At 41.5% G+C, this 17,211-nt stretch overlaps 1 protein-coding gene across 1 annotated transcript; it reads right to left on the bottom strand.

Moving 5' to 3' along the window:
* Positions 1-1,136: 1,136 nt before the first annotated feature.
* LOC310632907 (vomeronasal type-2 receptor 26-like) lies at positions 1,137-16,247 on the bottom strand (the record flags this gene model as incomplete). The annotated part of the gene is made up of 6 exons (XM_083350349.1): positions 1,137-1,756; positions 2,615-2,744; positions 3,272-3,490; positions 13,723-14,064; positions 14,797-15,088; positions 16,234-16,247. The coding sequence occupies 6 exons, from the start codon at positions 16,245-16,247 to the stop codon at positions 1,137-1,139; spliced, it is 1,617 nt and encodes a 538-aa protein (XP_083206475.1).
* Between the last annotated feature and the right edge of the window lie 964 nt (positions 16,248-17,211).

The raw sequence follows: 17,211 nt of genomic DNA on the forward strand, positions 1-17,211 counted from the left end.
TATAACATAACTCAATTGACTTTTATTGTAACAACAACAACAACAACAACAACAATAATAATAATAATAACAACAACAACAACAACAAATTTGGAAAGGACTTTGGAGGTCATCCAGTCCAACCCCCGGCTTAGGCAGGAAACCCTATACCATTTCAGACAAATGGCTGTCCAGTGTTTTAAAAACTTCCACTGTTGGAGCATTCACAGTTTCTTGAGGCAGGTTGTTCCACTGTTTAATTGTTCTAACTGTCGGGAAGTTTCTCCTTAGTTCTAGGTTGCTTTTCTCCTTGATAAGTTTCCATCCGTTGCTTCTTGTCCTGCCTTTGGGTGCTTGGGAGAATAGCTTGACTGTGTTGTGGCCCCAACCCCTGAGCCTGTCCTGCCCGAGAAAGAGGACTCTGAGGATGATGGGGAGGAACTGGCAAGGCCTCCCTCTCCAGGGCCCTCCCTGCTGGCAAGGCCTCCGTCTCCATCTGAAGGCTGACAGGAACAGCCTGTGATTAGCCAGGCTGGGAGTGAGCCAGAGCAGCTGCAGCAGATGGAGAGTAGTGGAGATGAATCATGGATGTGGCTGCTCTCAGGACTTTGTGAAAAACAATAATTTAATTAACTTCTGGTCACATCTTTGGAATTCTGTCAGATTTACTACCTGTTTGAAACCCTGGCCTGAATTCTTGATAATGCTTCTGTCCTTTTCTTTCTGGACTGTTTGCTTGTTTGCTTGGACTCATTTTGAGTAATTGTTTGGAAGTTATCTCATTCCAGCAGATGCTTGAGGTAATGAGCCTATTTTGGCTGACTGTTTGTATTTTGCTGCCAAGGCCTTATCAGAAGGCAATTACTAAAGCTTGAGGAATTAACCCTTGCTAGTCGTGCCTGCTTGTCTGTCTGTTTGTACCCTGGGGGGGGGGACAGAACAGACTGCCTCTCCTTTGTGGCAGCCCCTGATATATTGGAACACTGCTATCATGTCCCCCCACGTCCTTCTCCTCATTAAACTAGACAACCAGTTATAACACATTATAAGGCATTATTTAATGGACATGTTCCTCCTTCTCTGCTATCATATTTTAGAAATGTCATCAGCTACTAATCATACCTTAAAAATAAATATCTTCCCCATACCTCCCTTAGTTAGAGATTTTTCTTCCTTATCATATTTTCCCTGCAATTCAGATTGGGCCTCAGTAGAATAATGTAGCATTTGGGGGAAAAGATACAAGCCAAGAGACCAGCCCCAGAGGCCAAGATGGAGAAGATCTCCACAGCCACCATGGATTTCCCTTTGGTGCTGAGATTGGTGGGGATGAAGGTGATCCAAACGCTGCAAAAGACCAGCATGCTGAAAGTAATGAACTTGGCTTCATTAAAACTGTCAGGCAATTTCCTAGCCAGAAAGGCCACAGTGAAACTGATGAAAGCCAAAAAACCCAGGTAGGCCAGGACAGTGTAAAACATTGAAGTTGAACCTTCATTACATTCCAAGATGGTCTCTCCTACCAAGGAGTGGAAGTCCAAGTGGGGAAATGGTGGCGAGGTTATCAGCCAAGTGGCACAAAGAACTGCTTGGACCAGGGGACAGGCTAAGACAATGGAGTTGGTCAGTGGCTTTCCTAAGAGTTTCCTTGCTTTGTTCCCTGGTTTGGTGGCCATGAAGGCCAGAACCACCATGACAGTTTTTGCCAAGATAGAGGAAACCGCAAGGGAAAAGAAGATGGCAAAGGCAGTTTGTCGTAAGAGACAGGTGAGGTTTCCTGGTTGACCAATAAAGAGGAAGGAGCAGAGGAAGCAGAGCAGGAGGGAGACCAGGAGGATGTAGGTGAGATCTCGGTTGTTTGCCCGGACAATTGGTGTGTCATGATGCTTAAGGAAAATCGCCAGGACTGCAGATGTGATCATAGAGAGACAAAGAGCTAGAGAAGCTAAAGTATATCCTAACGTATCTTGATAGTGAAGGAAGTGTATCTTCTTGGCAATGCAATGGTTCTTGTCCTTGTTAGGATATTGGTCTTCTGGACAGGGGCCACAGTGAGGAGCATCTGAAATCAAGAGTCACTTTACATTTCATGGTTTATCAAAAAGGGCTAATCATCATTTAATACTCATAATTCTGAGGGTACATTAGTCAGAGGCAAGGATGTTTTCAGCTCTTTGGCTCAACTTCTCTGCTTTGTATTTTGCATCTCTTCATTGAGACTATTTTTTTCAGAGAAGGCAGACATAGGTAGATCGATCCTCTCTTTCTCCAACAGGTCTATCAATCTCCTGGGAGACTGGTACTATTGACAGAAGAAGCACACCCAAAATAATGAAAATCAAAACTTGAACCTTACACTCTTCTCCTTCGTGAAAAGATTGGTAACTGTATTTCCTGGTGCCTTGTAAGAGAAGGAGTAGAAAGTCCAATAGGGAACCCATGAATTGTACGCTGAAACTATCTTGCATTAAATTTATGAGCAGCAGGAAAGATGGTCAGGGGAGCAGGACTCAGAGGTTCTGCTGAAAAGCCTTACTATTTTAAAGAATCTACCAGAATGACAACAAAATTGATATTTGTTTCTATGAATGGCTTGCTTCATCCTGGAAAATATCCACTTAAAAGTGTGCAGTACCTGTCTGATTAGAAATGGTCCCTTCTGGGCAAGGGCCACATTGGTAGCAGCAAACCTGCTCGCCCTCTGGAACTCTTCTCTTCTCTCCTGCCTGGCACCTCTTCATGCCACACCTGGCAAAGGGCACCTTCTGAAAGAGAAAAGAGAAATAAGGTAGGTGGCTTAAGAATTGAATGTGCTTCATTTATCCATTTGTACATTTTTATATCCATCATCAGGACCTCTTCAAAAGAAATGGTTAACTGGGCTCTAGCATAACCAGGAAAAAGCACAGGGAGATTAAGGCCAGTTCCATTCCAAATCACCAATGGATGCTGGAGATGGGAACTCGGACTAAACATGCAAAGAAAGCTTTTGAATTTTGCTATAGCTTTTCTAAAGCAAAAGGGGATGCAACTGAATGGGAATGGTCCATGGAAACCGCTGTTGGCTGCTGTAACTGTATCTTGGATTTCAAGAAGAATTTCTTCCTAATCTCAACCCTTTTTGATATGTCACAGATCAGACCTCAAATATGTTACATGCAAAATAGTTTTTTTCATGAAATGGTTGCCAAAGTTTTGATTCAGTGACCTGTTTTCTGGTAAGGAGGAGGATATGCTTAACCCCCAGAAGAAAACAAGTCTTTTGTTGAATTTATTTTATCTTCCAGCTCACCTTTTTTGCCCAGACAATTGCATTGGAGTTAATGTTGAAATCCTGGCCTGCAGAAGCTCCAGGATCTATTCGTCCAACTTTCATGTGGACGAAAGATAGATTGGGGAGGAGAACCCAGTTGAGAAGATCATAACGAGCAGATCCCAGTCCATTTTCTGAGAAGGAGATTTTCTCTCCAGCACTGTTGTTGAACTGGATGTTCCTCAAATAGGGAAGAAGCTGAAGGAAAAGAAATGGGAGTAATTGGCTGAAAGCCACAAATGAGACATCATGGATTCTATCATTGTGTGATGGCCATCATCTTAGGGGATTTGCATAAATCTAAAAATCTAGAAGAGTTTTGTTGGTGGAGATCTGAGCAATCAGGAATAACACCAATTTTTTAACTATTTCCCCTACAAAATTTTCTCTTTCACATTCAGCATATGCACTATGGCTCCTTCAGCTGCATTTTTTTCCCCAGAATGATATCTACATACAAAGATTTTGATGCCACTTTTCAAAATTTAAAATTTCTATGATTTTTTATTCCTGTGATAATAGGCTATTTTTAATCTTTGATTTTCGCCCAAGGTCTTGAAAATGAGTAATGCATTTTAGGAACGATTAAATGATTTCTATCACATCACTGTATAATTCCAGTGATTTTCTCTAGCTGAAAGCTAAGGAAAGCAGAATGCAGGAACTAGATCTGACCCAGTAGGGCTACATGGAAGGAATTTCTTGCCCTGGTTTCTTTCTCTGCTATGTAGAGTTGTCATGAATTTCAGACCAAGAAACCACTAGTAGTACTTCGAGTGTTGCTGTTTATTACAAAGGTTGCTTTTGCACCAGCATTTCCTATGCAAAGAATTCTTATTTTTTTATTTTAATTCCATTTATATCCCGCCCTTCTCCGAAGACTCAAGGCAGCTTACAAGCTTAGCAGTAGCCTTCATTCTATGTATATGCCTGCTTATTAGGGCTTTCCCCCCCCCCAAGCAGCATTATTACAAAGTCAGCTTAATTGCCCCCAAAAATCTGGGTCCTCATTTTACCTACCTCGGAAGGATGGAAGGCTGAGTCAACCTTGAGCCTGGTGGGATGCGAACCTGCACTAATTGCAGGCAGCTGGTGTTACTTAAGGAGGCATTAGCCCACTGCTAATGGGCAAGGGATGGGCTGCACCTCATAAAAACAGGGAAAAATGTACTTGGAAATAGACTGGCCCAACTCATCAGGAGGGCTTTAAAGTAAACCTTGTTAACCACGGACCTGGCATTCAGGTAAACCAGCCGGAGCTCAGGAGGCTGCATATCCTCGCTCCCGGCACCTCGGGGAAGAAACAGAGGGTCGGAGCGCCTCACCGCTTGTAGACAGCGGAGACGGCCCTCCCGGTAACGATACGGCCCTCTGTCCATACGGCTGCTGCCATACCCCAGTGTCGTGGGAATCGGTCAGAGAATGCCGGCTGGTGGCCCCCAGGGGGAGGGCCTTCTCTGTGGGCGCCCCGGCCCTGTGGAATCAACTGCCGGTGGAGCTCCAGATGGCACCGGATCTCCGCTCCTTCCGGCGCGGGTTAAAGACCCACTTATTCGAACAAGCTGGCCTGGCCTGATGGGGAGTCAATTTAGGGTTTTAATTATTTGTATATTCCTATTGTTTTATTTTGGGCATTAATTTAATTCTTTTTTTTTAACTTTTGTACTTTTGTATTTTTATTATATGCCCTATTCACCGCCCTGAGTCCTTTGGGAGAAGGGCGGTATAAAAATCCAATAAAACTAAACTAAACTAAACTAAACTAAAATTGATGGGGTAGGGTGATCAATCTTTAGAATCTCTAGAACACAAAACCAATCATAAATCCCAAGAAAACAAATCAAACAATGAGGTAGGGAGTGATGAGAAGAAAAAGAAAAAAATCAAACAACAATCAGGAGATGCAGGAAACATACCCACGGGCAGGCATAAAGGTCTTAAATGCTTATATACAAATGCTCAAAGCTAGGGAACACACAGGGTGAACTAGAAGCAATAGTACACGAAGGCAGGTATGATAAAGTTGCCATTATAGAAACCTGTTGGGACCAAACCCGTGACTGGAATGTACTGGTGGATGTATAAAAATTGTTCAAAAAAATAAATCTACAAAAAGAGGAGCGGGGAGCTGCACTGTATGTAAGAGAACATTACATATCTACAGAAATGCACATGATCAAAGATAAAAGCCCTCCAGAATCTATATGGGTCAATATAAAAGAGAAAAAGAAATGACATTGCCATAGGTGTATATTACAGGCCACCCAATCAGAAGAAATAGATAAACTCTTTGCCAACCAGCTAACTAACATATGTAGGAAGCATACCAAAGTAGTAATGGGCGATTTCAACTATCCGGATATCAACTGGGAGACAAACTCTGCAGCGAGTAGGAGATCAAACAGATTCCTGACCAACCTAGCTGAGAACGTTGTCATCCAAAAGGTGGAGGAGGGAACTAGAAGTAAAGCTATACTGGATCTAATTCTTACTAATTGAGAAGAACTGTTAGAGGGAGTTGAAGTTGTTGGAACCTTGGGCAAAAGTGACCACGTCATACTGGAATTGAATATAATGAAAACACAAACAATAGAAAATAATCCAACCAGAGTCTTCAAAAGAGCTAACTTTAACAAACTCAGATAGAACCTAGGAAAGATTCCATGGATGAAAATCCTAAAGGGGAAAACAACACAAATAGTGTGGGTAACTGAAAAATACAATCATAAAAGCACAGTCCAGCACAATACCACTGAAAAAGAAAAACAAGAAATTCAAGAAGAAACCAGCATGGGGGCACAAAGATCTCTCCAATAAACTGAAAGTCAAAAAGGACAAGTATGAAAAATGGAAAGAGGTTCACATAACTAAGACCGATTATCAGCAGACAGCCAGAACATGCAAAGATGAAGTCAGGAAAGCAAAGGCTCAGAATGAACAAAGACTTGCTACAGAAATCAAAGACAATAACAAAAATTTCTTTCAACGTATTAATAACAAGAAAAAAGTCAAAGAAACTGTGAGTCCACAAAAGAGAGAAGATGGCAAGGAAGTAACAAGCAATAGGGAAAAAGCAGAGCTGCTTAACTCATTCTTTGGGTCAGTCTTCACACAAAAAGAAATTATAGCCCAACATACCAAAAAAAAAATCTTACCGCAAAAGACAAACTAGAAACAAAAATTAAAAGAAGCAAGAACATGGTAAGAGAACGCCTGTCTGACCCTGACGGATATAAATCAACGGGACCTGACAGATTACATCCCAGAGTTCTGAAGGAGCTGGCAGATGTTATCTCAGAACCATTGCACCACATCTTTCAAAAATACGGGAGCACCGGAGAAGTACCTGAGAATTGGAAAAGAGAGAGAGAGAGAGAGAGAGAGAGAGAGAGAGAGAGAGAGAGAGAGAGAGAGAGAAAACAGACCCAGGAAACTACAGATCACTCAGTCTAACATCAATACCTGGGAAGATTTTAATAATAATAATAAACCTTTGTTGTCAAAGTACAACATGTGTACATTGAGATTAGCTGAGCCTCCCCCCGTGCTCTCTCCCCCCAACACACAGTGACAACAAACCCTCCATCCCACCCCACTATGTGAACCAACCACACCACACACCGGCCTCCCAAGTCAATTCTGCATAAGATTATGTCCCATTTAAAAGCCTAACAGCCCATGGATAAAAGCTATTTTTCAGCCTGTTGGTACAGCTGGCTATATTCCTGTATCTCCTACCCGATGGTAGGAGAGTAAGGAGATACCGTCCAGGGTGTGAGTCATCCCTGAGAATCTTCCTCACTCTTCCAAGGCAACAAGCCCTGGCGAGGTCATCCAGTGGTGTCAGGGAACAGCCCACAATGTCTTGTGCTGTGCTCACTACCCTCTGTAATACTTTTTTATCCGCGGCTGTCAGACCAGCACACCAAACCACAATACCGTACGAGAGGACGCTCTCTATAGTAGACCGGTAAAAGAGGGTTCATTAGCTGTTGTTCTACCCTGTTCTTCCACAAGACCCTAAGAAAGTGAAGCCTCTGTTGGGCCTTTCTAGCCACCTGAGTTGTGTTAACTTTCCGGGTCAGATCTTCACAGAGGTAGACTCCCAGAAATTTAAAGGAGGAAACTCTCTCTACACAGTCCTCCCCGATGTAAAGTGGGGCAGGTTCCTCCTTTTTTCTCCGGAAGGCTAACACCATCTCTTTCATCTTGCCGATGTTTAGGTGCAAGTTGTTGTTACTACACCATATGGATAGTCTTTGTACCTCCGCCCTATATGCTGTCTCATCCCAACCTGTGATAAGACCCACCACAGTTGTATCATCTGCGAACTTGATAATCGCAGTGGAGAAGATAATCAAAAAACAGATCAGCAAACAACCAGAAGCAAACAAAGTTAGAACCAGTAGCCAGCATGGGTTTGCCAAAAAAAGATCATGCCAAACCAATCTTATTTCATTCTTTGATAAAGTGACCAAATTAGTAGACCAGCAAAATACCATGGACATAGTATACTTAGATTTCAGTAAAGCATTCAACAAAGTAGACCACAATCTACTGCTTGGTGAGTTAGAAAAGGTGGGATAGGCAACATCACCACCAGATGGATCTGTAGCTTGCTGGCAAAGCGTACTCAACAAGTAGTCCTCAGTGGTACTACATCCACATGGAGAGAAGTAAGGAGTGGCGTACCACAATGCTCCGGCTTAGGCCCAGTACTCTTCAATATCTTCATCAATGACTTGGATGAGAGAATAGAAGGGGAACTCATCAAATTTGTGGATGACACTAAACTGGCAGGAATACCCAACACCCTAGGAGACAAAGTAAGGATCCAAAAAGATCTGGAGAAACTTGAACAATGGTCCCTATCCACAAAATGAGTTTTAATGTTGAGAAAAGCAAACTTTTACACTTAGGCAGGAAAAGCCAAAGGTTTAAGTATAGATTAGGCAAGATCTGGCTCAAAAACGGCAACTGTCAGAGGGACCTTTGAGTCCTAGTGGACAATAACTTGACTATGAGCCAGCAATGTGCAGCAGCAACCAAAAAAGCTAATACAATCCTGGGTTGTATAAACAGAGGGACAGAATCAAGATCATGCATAGTATTCGTACCACTTTATTAAATGCTAGTGAGACCATACCTGGAATACTGCAACCAATTTTGGTCACCATACTACAAAAATGATGTTGAGAGTTTGGAAAAAGATCAGAGAAGAGCAACTAAGATGATCAAAGGCCTAGAGACTAAAACATGTGAAGAATGGCTGCAGGACTTGGGTTTGGCTAATCTAAAGAAAAGAGGAAACAGGGGTGACATAATAGCAGTATTCCAGTATTTGAGGGGCTGCCACAAAGAAGAGGGGGTCAAATTATTCTCCAAAGCATCAGGGTCTAAGACAAGAAACAATGTTTGGAAACTGATCAAAGAGCTAAGCAATCTGGAATTAAGGAGAAACCTCCTAACAGTGAGGACATTTAATCAGTGGAACAGCTTGCCTTCAGAAATCATGGGCACTCCATCACTGGAGATTTTTAAGAAGACACTAGACAGTCACTTGTCTGAAATGGTATAGGTTCTCCTGCTAGAGCAGGGGGCTGGACTAGAAGACCTCCAAGGTCCCTTCCAACTCTGTTTATTCTATTCTATTCTATTCTATTCTATTCTATTCTATTCTGTTCTGTTCTGTTCTGTTCTGTTCTGTTCTGTTCTGTTCTGTTCCGTTCTATTCCATTCCATTCCATTCCATTCCATTCCATTCCATTCCATTCCATTCTATTCTATTCTATTCTATTCAATAATAATAATAATAATAATAATAATAATAATAATAATAATAATAATAATAATAATAATAATAAGAAGAAGAAGAAGAAGAAGAAGAAGAAGAAGAAGTAGTAGTAGTTGGAAGGGACCTTGGAGGTCATCTAGTCCAACCCCCTGCTCAGGCAGGAAACCTTATACCATTTCAGACAAATGGCTGGCCAGTCTCTTCTTAAAAATTTCCAGTGTTGGAGCATTCACCACTTCTAGAGGCAGGTTGTTCCACTGGTTAGTTGTTCTAACTGTCAGGACGTTTCTCCTTAGTTCTAGGTTGCTTCTCTCCTTCTTAAGTTTCCATCCATTGCTTCTTGTCCTGCTTTCAGGTGCTTTGGAGAATAGCTTGTCTCCCTCTTCTTTGTGGGAGCCCCTGAGATATTGGAACACTGCTATCATGTCACCCCTCACCCTTCTCTTCATTAAACTACACATACCCAATTCCAGGAGCCGTTCCTTTTATGTTTTAGTCTCCAGACCTCTAATCATCTTTGTTGCTCTTCTCTGTACTCTTTCTAGAGTCAACATCTTTTTCACATCGTGGTGACCAAAACTGGATGCAGTATTCCAGGTGTGGCCTTACCAAGGCATTGTAAAGTGGTATTAGTACTTCACGTGATCTTGATTCTATCCCTCTGTTAATGCAGCCTAGCTCTGGGTTGGCTTTTTTAGCAGCTGCAGCACACTGCTGGCTCATATTTAAGTGATTGTCTACTAGGACTCTGAGATCTCTCTCACAGTTACTACTATTGAGCAAGGTACCACCTATACTATACCTGTGCATTTGATTTTTCCTGCCTAAATGTAGAACCTTACTTTTTCACCATTGAATTTCATTTTGTTAGATAGTGCCCAGTGTTCGAGTCTGTCCAGATCCTCCTGTATCTTAAGTCTATCTTCTGGAGTATTGGCTATTCCTGCCAGCTTGGTGTCGTCTGCAAATTTGATGAGTTCCCCATCTATCCCCTCATCCAAATCGTTGATGAAGATGTTGAAGAGCACTGGGCCTAGAACAGAGCCCTGGGGCACCCCACTACACACTTCCTTCCATGTAGATGTAGTTCCATTTAGGACCACACGCTGAGTACGACCTGTCAGCCAGCTACGAATCTAATGTGATGCTATCTAACCCACATTTTTCTATCTAATCAAGTAGTAGGTTGTGATCTACTTTACCAAATGCCTTACTGAAGTCCAAGTAAATTATATCTACAGCATTCCTCTGGTCCACTAGTTTTGTCACTTGGTGACAAAGAATGCAATAAGATTTGTCTGGCATGATCTGTTTTTGACAAACCCATGTTGGCTTTTAGTGATAACTTTGTTCCCATCAAGGTGTTCGCTGATTTGTTGTTTGATTATATTTTCCAGATTCTTCCCAGGTATTGAGGTCAGGCTGATAGGTCTGTGGTTTCCTGGATCTATTTTTTCCCCTTTTTTGAAGATGGGAACTACATCAGCTCTCTTCCAGTCCTCTGGTAGTTCCCCAGTGTTCCAGGATCTTTGAAAAATATAGTTCAGTGGTTCTGAGATCATGTCTGCCAGTTCCTTGAGAACTTTGGGGTGTAATCCATCTGGTCCTGGTGATTTGAACTCGTCTAGGTGGGACAGGTGCTCACTTACCATTTTCTTGCCTATCTTAACTTGTGTTTCTATTCTGTTTTTTATGGCACTGGTTTGGGTAGGTTGGACTGTTTTTTTCCCTTTGTGTAAAGACAGATGCAAAAAACGAGTTAATGGAGCAATCATTTCCTTAACTTTTTTCTTGTTTCTTATATGTTGAAAGAAGCTTTTTTTTGTTATTTTTGACTTTGGTCGCAAGCCTTAGTTCATTTTGAGCCTTAGCTTCCCTCACTTCATCTTTGCAGGCATGGGCTGTTAGCTGATATTCTGCCTTAGTTATGTGCCCCTCTTTCCACTTCTTATACTTGTCCCTTTTATCTTTCAGTTTATCAGAGAGTTCTTTATGCAGCCATGCTGGTTTCTTTTGAAAGCTGTTATTTTTCTTCTTTGTTGGTATTGTGCTAGACTGGGCTTTTATTATCTCACTTTTCAAAATTTCCCAAGCTTCTCGAGTTGTTTTCCCCTTTAGGATTCTCATCCATGGAATTCTTCCCAAGGTCTCTCTAAGTTTATTGAAATTAGCTCTTTTAAAGCCCAAGACTCTAGTTTGGCTGTATTCTATTGCTTGTGCTTCCATAATGTTGAATTCCAATATTGCATGACACTTTCTATCATTTCATCTCTGTTAGTGAGAATTAAATCCAATATGGCTAATCCTCTAGTTTCCTTCTCTACTTTTTGGGAGAGAAAGTTGTCTGTTAGGTTTGTCAGGAATCTGTTAGATCTTCCACTTGGTGTAGAATTTGTCTCCCAGTTGATATCAGGGTAATTAAAATCCCCCATTACTATTGTGATGTGCTTCCTAGATACCTTAGTTAACTGACTAGCAAAAAGTTCATCTATTTCCTCTGCTTGGTTGGGCAGCATATAGTATACACCTATGGCAATGTCATTTCCCCCCCCCTTTTATATTGACCCAAATACATTCAAATTTACAGTTTTCATCATTGTTGTGCTCTATTTCTGTAGAGATAAAGTTATTTCTTATATAGAGAGCAACTCCACCTCCTCTTTTGTTTAGTCTGTTCCTTTTAAATAATTTAAATCCCTCTAGCTGTGTGCTCCATTTGTGGGTTTCGTCCCACCATGTTTCTGTAATGGCAACAATATCATATCCGCCCTCATTTACCTGAATTTCTAGTTCACCTTGCTTACTGTTCATACTCTGCGCATTGGTGTACAGACATTTGAGTCCTTTATGACTGACCCTGTGTTTACTTGCTACATAACTTATGTGGTCCCTGAGTTCCCCTATTTTCATAGATTGCTGGGGACAGTGATGTTCTGTATCAATTAATTCACTGTCCCCATTGTTTAGTTTAAATATTCCTCCAGAAAAGCTGTGAATTTATTGCCAAGTAACTCAGTCCCTTTCTTGGATGGATGCAGACCATCTCTTTTGTACATTTTTTGATTGGACCAGCTGCAGACATCGTGACTAATATAACCAAAGCCTTCTTCTTTACACCACTCCTTTATCCACATATTAAATTCTGCTATACGCTGGCCTTTTCCATTTTGCTCCTTATACACTGGTAAGACCTCTGAAAAAGTGAGCCTACAGCCTATTCTGCTGAGTTCCTGCCCCAAGCTCTGGAAATCATTCTGCACAGAGAGTACATCGTTTTGGGACAGATCGTTAGTGCCAAGATGTACAATGGAATCCACACCACAGTCCTTGCTGGCATTCTTGATTATTTTAGAAATACGCTTCTTGTCCCTTCCGGCAGTAACACCTGGAATACACCTGACCTCTTTCAAAACCTCTGTGGCCATTCCTAAATTTACATCCCTTATAATTGAATCACCAACCAGAAGGTGGCTTCTCTTTTTGGATGCCTTTCGCTTCTTGCATGACTGATGTGTAATACCTGATTCGCACTTTTCCCTGTTGAAAACAAGTTCATCTTGAACCATGGTCCCCTGCTTATTTGAGTTATCATTACAATTACCTTGACCTGTTTCCTTAATGTCCCTGTTAAGGTCAGCAAGGGCACTGTATCTGTTATGCAGGGACACAGCTAAAGCTTTGGGTTTATGGTTCACAGCTCTCACCCTGCCAGATCCCACACACTGCAATCCCTCTTGATGAACTGTTTCCCTTATTACCTTCTGGGAGAAGGGGTTTTTGTGGTATCCAAAGCAGATAATCCAGATTCAGTCACAATTTCATTCCATATAGTGTTAACCTTGTGAACACTAAAGGTTCTTCTTTCCATTATATATTCAAGATGGACAGTGATTATTTACATGTCATTTATATGCAAGGGTGTAGGTTTATATATATGTTGTATATAGCATGTTTAAATGTGTGTTACACTTTAGAGAGCAAGAAACAAAATTCCATTTTTAATTTGTGCCAATGTGCCCACAATAAAAAATGACAATAAAGGTTATCTTATCTATCTTATTTTATCTTATCTGTGTGCTGCATTAAAAACCTTTATCCAGTCCAGGAAATGGACTGGATAAAAAATAGTCACAGAAATTACCTGCCATGACTGGACATTTGAGATCCTCTTTCCAAGCCTGATTATGATTGGTCGTGCTCCAGATTCATACACTGCATCCAATGCGTGTGCCACAGCATAAATGGCATTGTAGATATTGTAACTTTCACCGGTCATACTTGCTTCAAACACGTAAGATGGCAGATTGTGTAAATTCTCCTTTCCAGTACATGTTTTCCCCCCCTTTGAAGGGATCTTACCTGGATTGTGGATCTTGCAGTAAAAGACGTTTTCCCACCATAGTGGGAGAAAAAAGTCCCCTTGTGGTTTCAAAGGGTCTAAAGACGTGAGAAAATGGCTGAATTCTGAGACAGCCCCAGTGTGGTCCCTAAAATTCAAAGCTCCATGGAAGGGCTTTATAGCTTGCAAAATGTATTGAGAGTTCATTACATGAAATTTCCAATTGGATGTAAAGATCCATACTTTGTGAAATGATGCATTTCTTTGTTTTTCGTAAACAAATACAGCCACCTGTACATTTGCAATCATAGTGGAATCTCCAAACAAAATAATCACTTCCCCTATAGACCAAGTGTTGAAAATATGAAGTAATTTTGACCCTGAAGCAGCAGTAAAATCAGCTTTCATCATTTCAGTGAAGGCCAGGCAGATCTCCTTCTCCTTGAGCATTGGCACCAGAGATGAGACGAAATGTTCCCCACTGTCATTTTCGGGGGCCAGAAGACCAACCCAGTTCCACTGGAAATGCAGGAGCAGCTGGACTAAACCCACATACTGAGGAAATTCCATGGGATTAATTCGGAAGAAGGAAGGGTAAACTCTTCTGTCCCCTTGAGTGAACTCAAAGCCAGCTCCAAGCTGCAGAAAATGAGAATCCTCTTTAAAAGACAAAGTACATTTTAATGCTGATTTTAAGGGTCCCCATTGCGTGGTTTATTGCCCCACCAGTCGTGGTTTATCCACTTTGAGTGGTAGGCTTCATTTTCCTCCCTTCTTAGGAAGAGCCCCCAGTTACCTGTTCTGCCTTGCAGTGATAGATCAGAAGTCAAAGCAACAAACTATCAACCTGATCCATGGAATAAACTGAACTGAAAGGTGCAGAAAGATGATAAACTTTTATGAAAGTCAGGAAGTAATTCCTCTTTCAGAATTATATCACTTTCAACTTGTGGTTATATAAAAATGTATCCTGACATGTAAAATCCAGAAATCAATTCAACTATAGGATGGAGTATTTAAATCATATACCCCTGATATTCCCCCCACCCTGAAAGAACTTTGTTTTCATGCTTGGTGTCAAGGTTTCTGATAGACAAGACCAAATAAATCAGAACTCTGAGGCTTGAGATTTCTCAAAGAACATGTTTATTGTTTACATAGTATTGGCACGTTCAAAAGTGAAACCAAGTCTGAAGGTCTCTTCAAAGAGAAACAATATTACAAAGTTACCTACCCACCCCAGCGCTATGCAATCAACTACGTTCCACAATAGAAGAGTTTGGTGGGCTTTCTAACAGATTCGTTATAGAGTTGACACCTGGCTTCTGTGTGTTTGTCTACTCCATACTGGATCCAAAAGAGCCCCCTTACCTGTGGGACCTTGAAGAGGCTGAAGATGGAGGCCATGAGCCTTGAGGATTTGGCACTGTCACCTCCAATGACAGAGAGCAGAGTATCCTGCTGGTCACATTTATAACCTGGAATCATTCGGCCACGTGTGGAGAGCAGGGAGAGACTCCATAAAGAAATCTCACTCTGAATCTGGCTATTCTCATAGATGTGGAAGCCAAGTGTGATGTTGAGGAGGAGATCCAGATCCTTGTTTACTTCCGTGACAGCAAACATCAAGGCCAGGAGCTGCTGGTAATTTGGGGGTTTGAGTCTGTAGTCAGAAAAACATTGGGGAGCATTATATTTTGTGTGATCTTGTGTGCTGTTTAAGTTGGTCTTGCCTTTTTTGTGTGTCCTTGGAGCATAAAGTCATAAGTTTCCAAATTAATATTATAAGTCAAACTCTTCACTAGGGTAGCAGGGTCTCTAAAGTGTTGACCCTCCCCAGCTTTATGTGGGGTGCCATCTTCCTCATGAAGTTGGGAAATTCTAGCCTATTTCTTAAATTTGCCTCTTTATTGAGACAAAGATCTGAAGACCCTTAGAATAAATGTTTCTTAATAGAAGCCCTGAATCTAAAGGATTCAGATGAAACTTACGCGATTTGATTATTAAGTTGCAATGGGTCCTTTTGAAAATTTGGGATTCTGAACAGCAAAACACTTGTCAGAGGCAAATTGCCCCCAATATTCAGATCACCAGGCCTGTAAAATTGCCATGGATTTTGAAACTGTAAATGTTTGGGCAAGTGACATATGGTTTGAATCTTCTTAGCAGTCTTTGGAGGCAGGAGACAGAGGAGCACCAGCAGCGGGAGAGGCAGCCCAGTCATTCTTGTCACCTTCCCTCCTAGATCAGAAATCAAGGTTTGTGCAGAAGCTGAATTGCAGGCAGCATTTAAAATCTCACCAGATTTATGGTTGAGACTGCCTGGATGGCCTCAGAGCAAATTGGTATTTTGTCCCTTTATTTCCTCCCATCTACCTTATTCTGAAATTCGATTATGTGCTTTATTTTATTTTCATTTTAAGGCTGCAAGACCAATCGATCAATAAGCTACTCAGTCACGCTTTCTCTTGCTTGTGTTTGGCTTTGAGGCAAAGGCCAGCTGAATCTCACTGAACCCTGGAGTGAGCTTTTTGGAAGAGAAAGTAAAGTCCTCCACCACAGGGAGAACCCAGAACATGTTTTTTAAAGCAAGTTTTACCTTGGATGATTTTTGTGGTGGAAATCCACAGGGAATGCAATAAGAATTACTGTTCTTCTGTTAATTGCGAGGAAAAGCCATTGTCCTATCCGTTGGGCAATAGATGTTGTTTGCACAGCAGACAGGGAAAAACATGGTTGTGCCTCTTGTGGCTAATCCACAGAGCAGATGAACTTCATAGTCAAGACGTAGTAAACTTTTTGACCTACCTGAAAGTGAGCATCCCTACGCAAGATGGAGTTTGCCCTGTGCCCTAGTATGTTCAGATAGAATGGGTGCCAGTGGGGCAGGATGGCCATCAGCTGTACCCTAGGAAGTGTGAGCAATCATACCAGTGTTTAGGTGGAATGACTGGTTTAGTTATAGCCACAAGACAGGGGATGAAAAGGATTGATGGATCAAATTTATATGGCCACCCATCTCTTGCAAAGTGATTCTGAGCACCAATTACAGTAAAAACTGTAAATCAAAAAGACAATTGTTGCTTAAAGCCTTTATGCAACATTTATTAAAAATAATTAGAATTATTGCGTCCCCAAGTCTCCTAGCCTGACCAAATTTTGGGGAACTTCAGAAGCCCAGAAGAGATGAGGCCAACCTATGCAGTTCAGCATAGTCCTAGTCAGTAAGCTGGATGGAGAATTCTGGGAGTTGAAGTCCACAATTATTAATGTTGCCAAAGTGGAGAAATATTTCTCTAAGATTTTATTTTCCTCCAATAATTTGTTGCTAACTGCAAATCTAATAAAGACATTGTTGTGTAGTGGGTTCCTTTCTTGAAGGAAGAGACGAGGCGAGTGAGTTCATGCTTTTATTGAAGGTCAGGAACTGAACTGAGGAAATAGGGATGCAATGCAGCTATTTATACACTGGCCTCTAGGTGGCGGCCAATAGGTTTGAAGCAACCTATTGCCACCCTAGAGGCAGCCAATGGCAGTTCTGGAGATGGGTTGTCTGAGGAGCTGAGAACCGTTAGCCAGCTACGGTACTTGTTTAAGCAACCTTCCAGCATTCAAAACCCATGTGGTACAGTCAGTAAAACAAGGCCCAATACATTACAGACATAATTTATCATCCTAGTCATTTTTAACATGTTGAAAAGCACAGAGCTTAGGATGAAGCATTCAACACTGAAGTCAGATTCGAGCTTCAAGTATACTGTATTTCAATACATTTACACAACCAGC

Source organism: Vipera ursinii, assembly GCF_947247035.1.
Source record: "Vipera ursinii genome assembly, chromosome: 1".
Lineage (NCBI taxonomy): Eukaryota > Metazoa > Chordata > Lepidosauria > Squamata > Viperidae > Vipera > Vipera ursinii.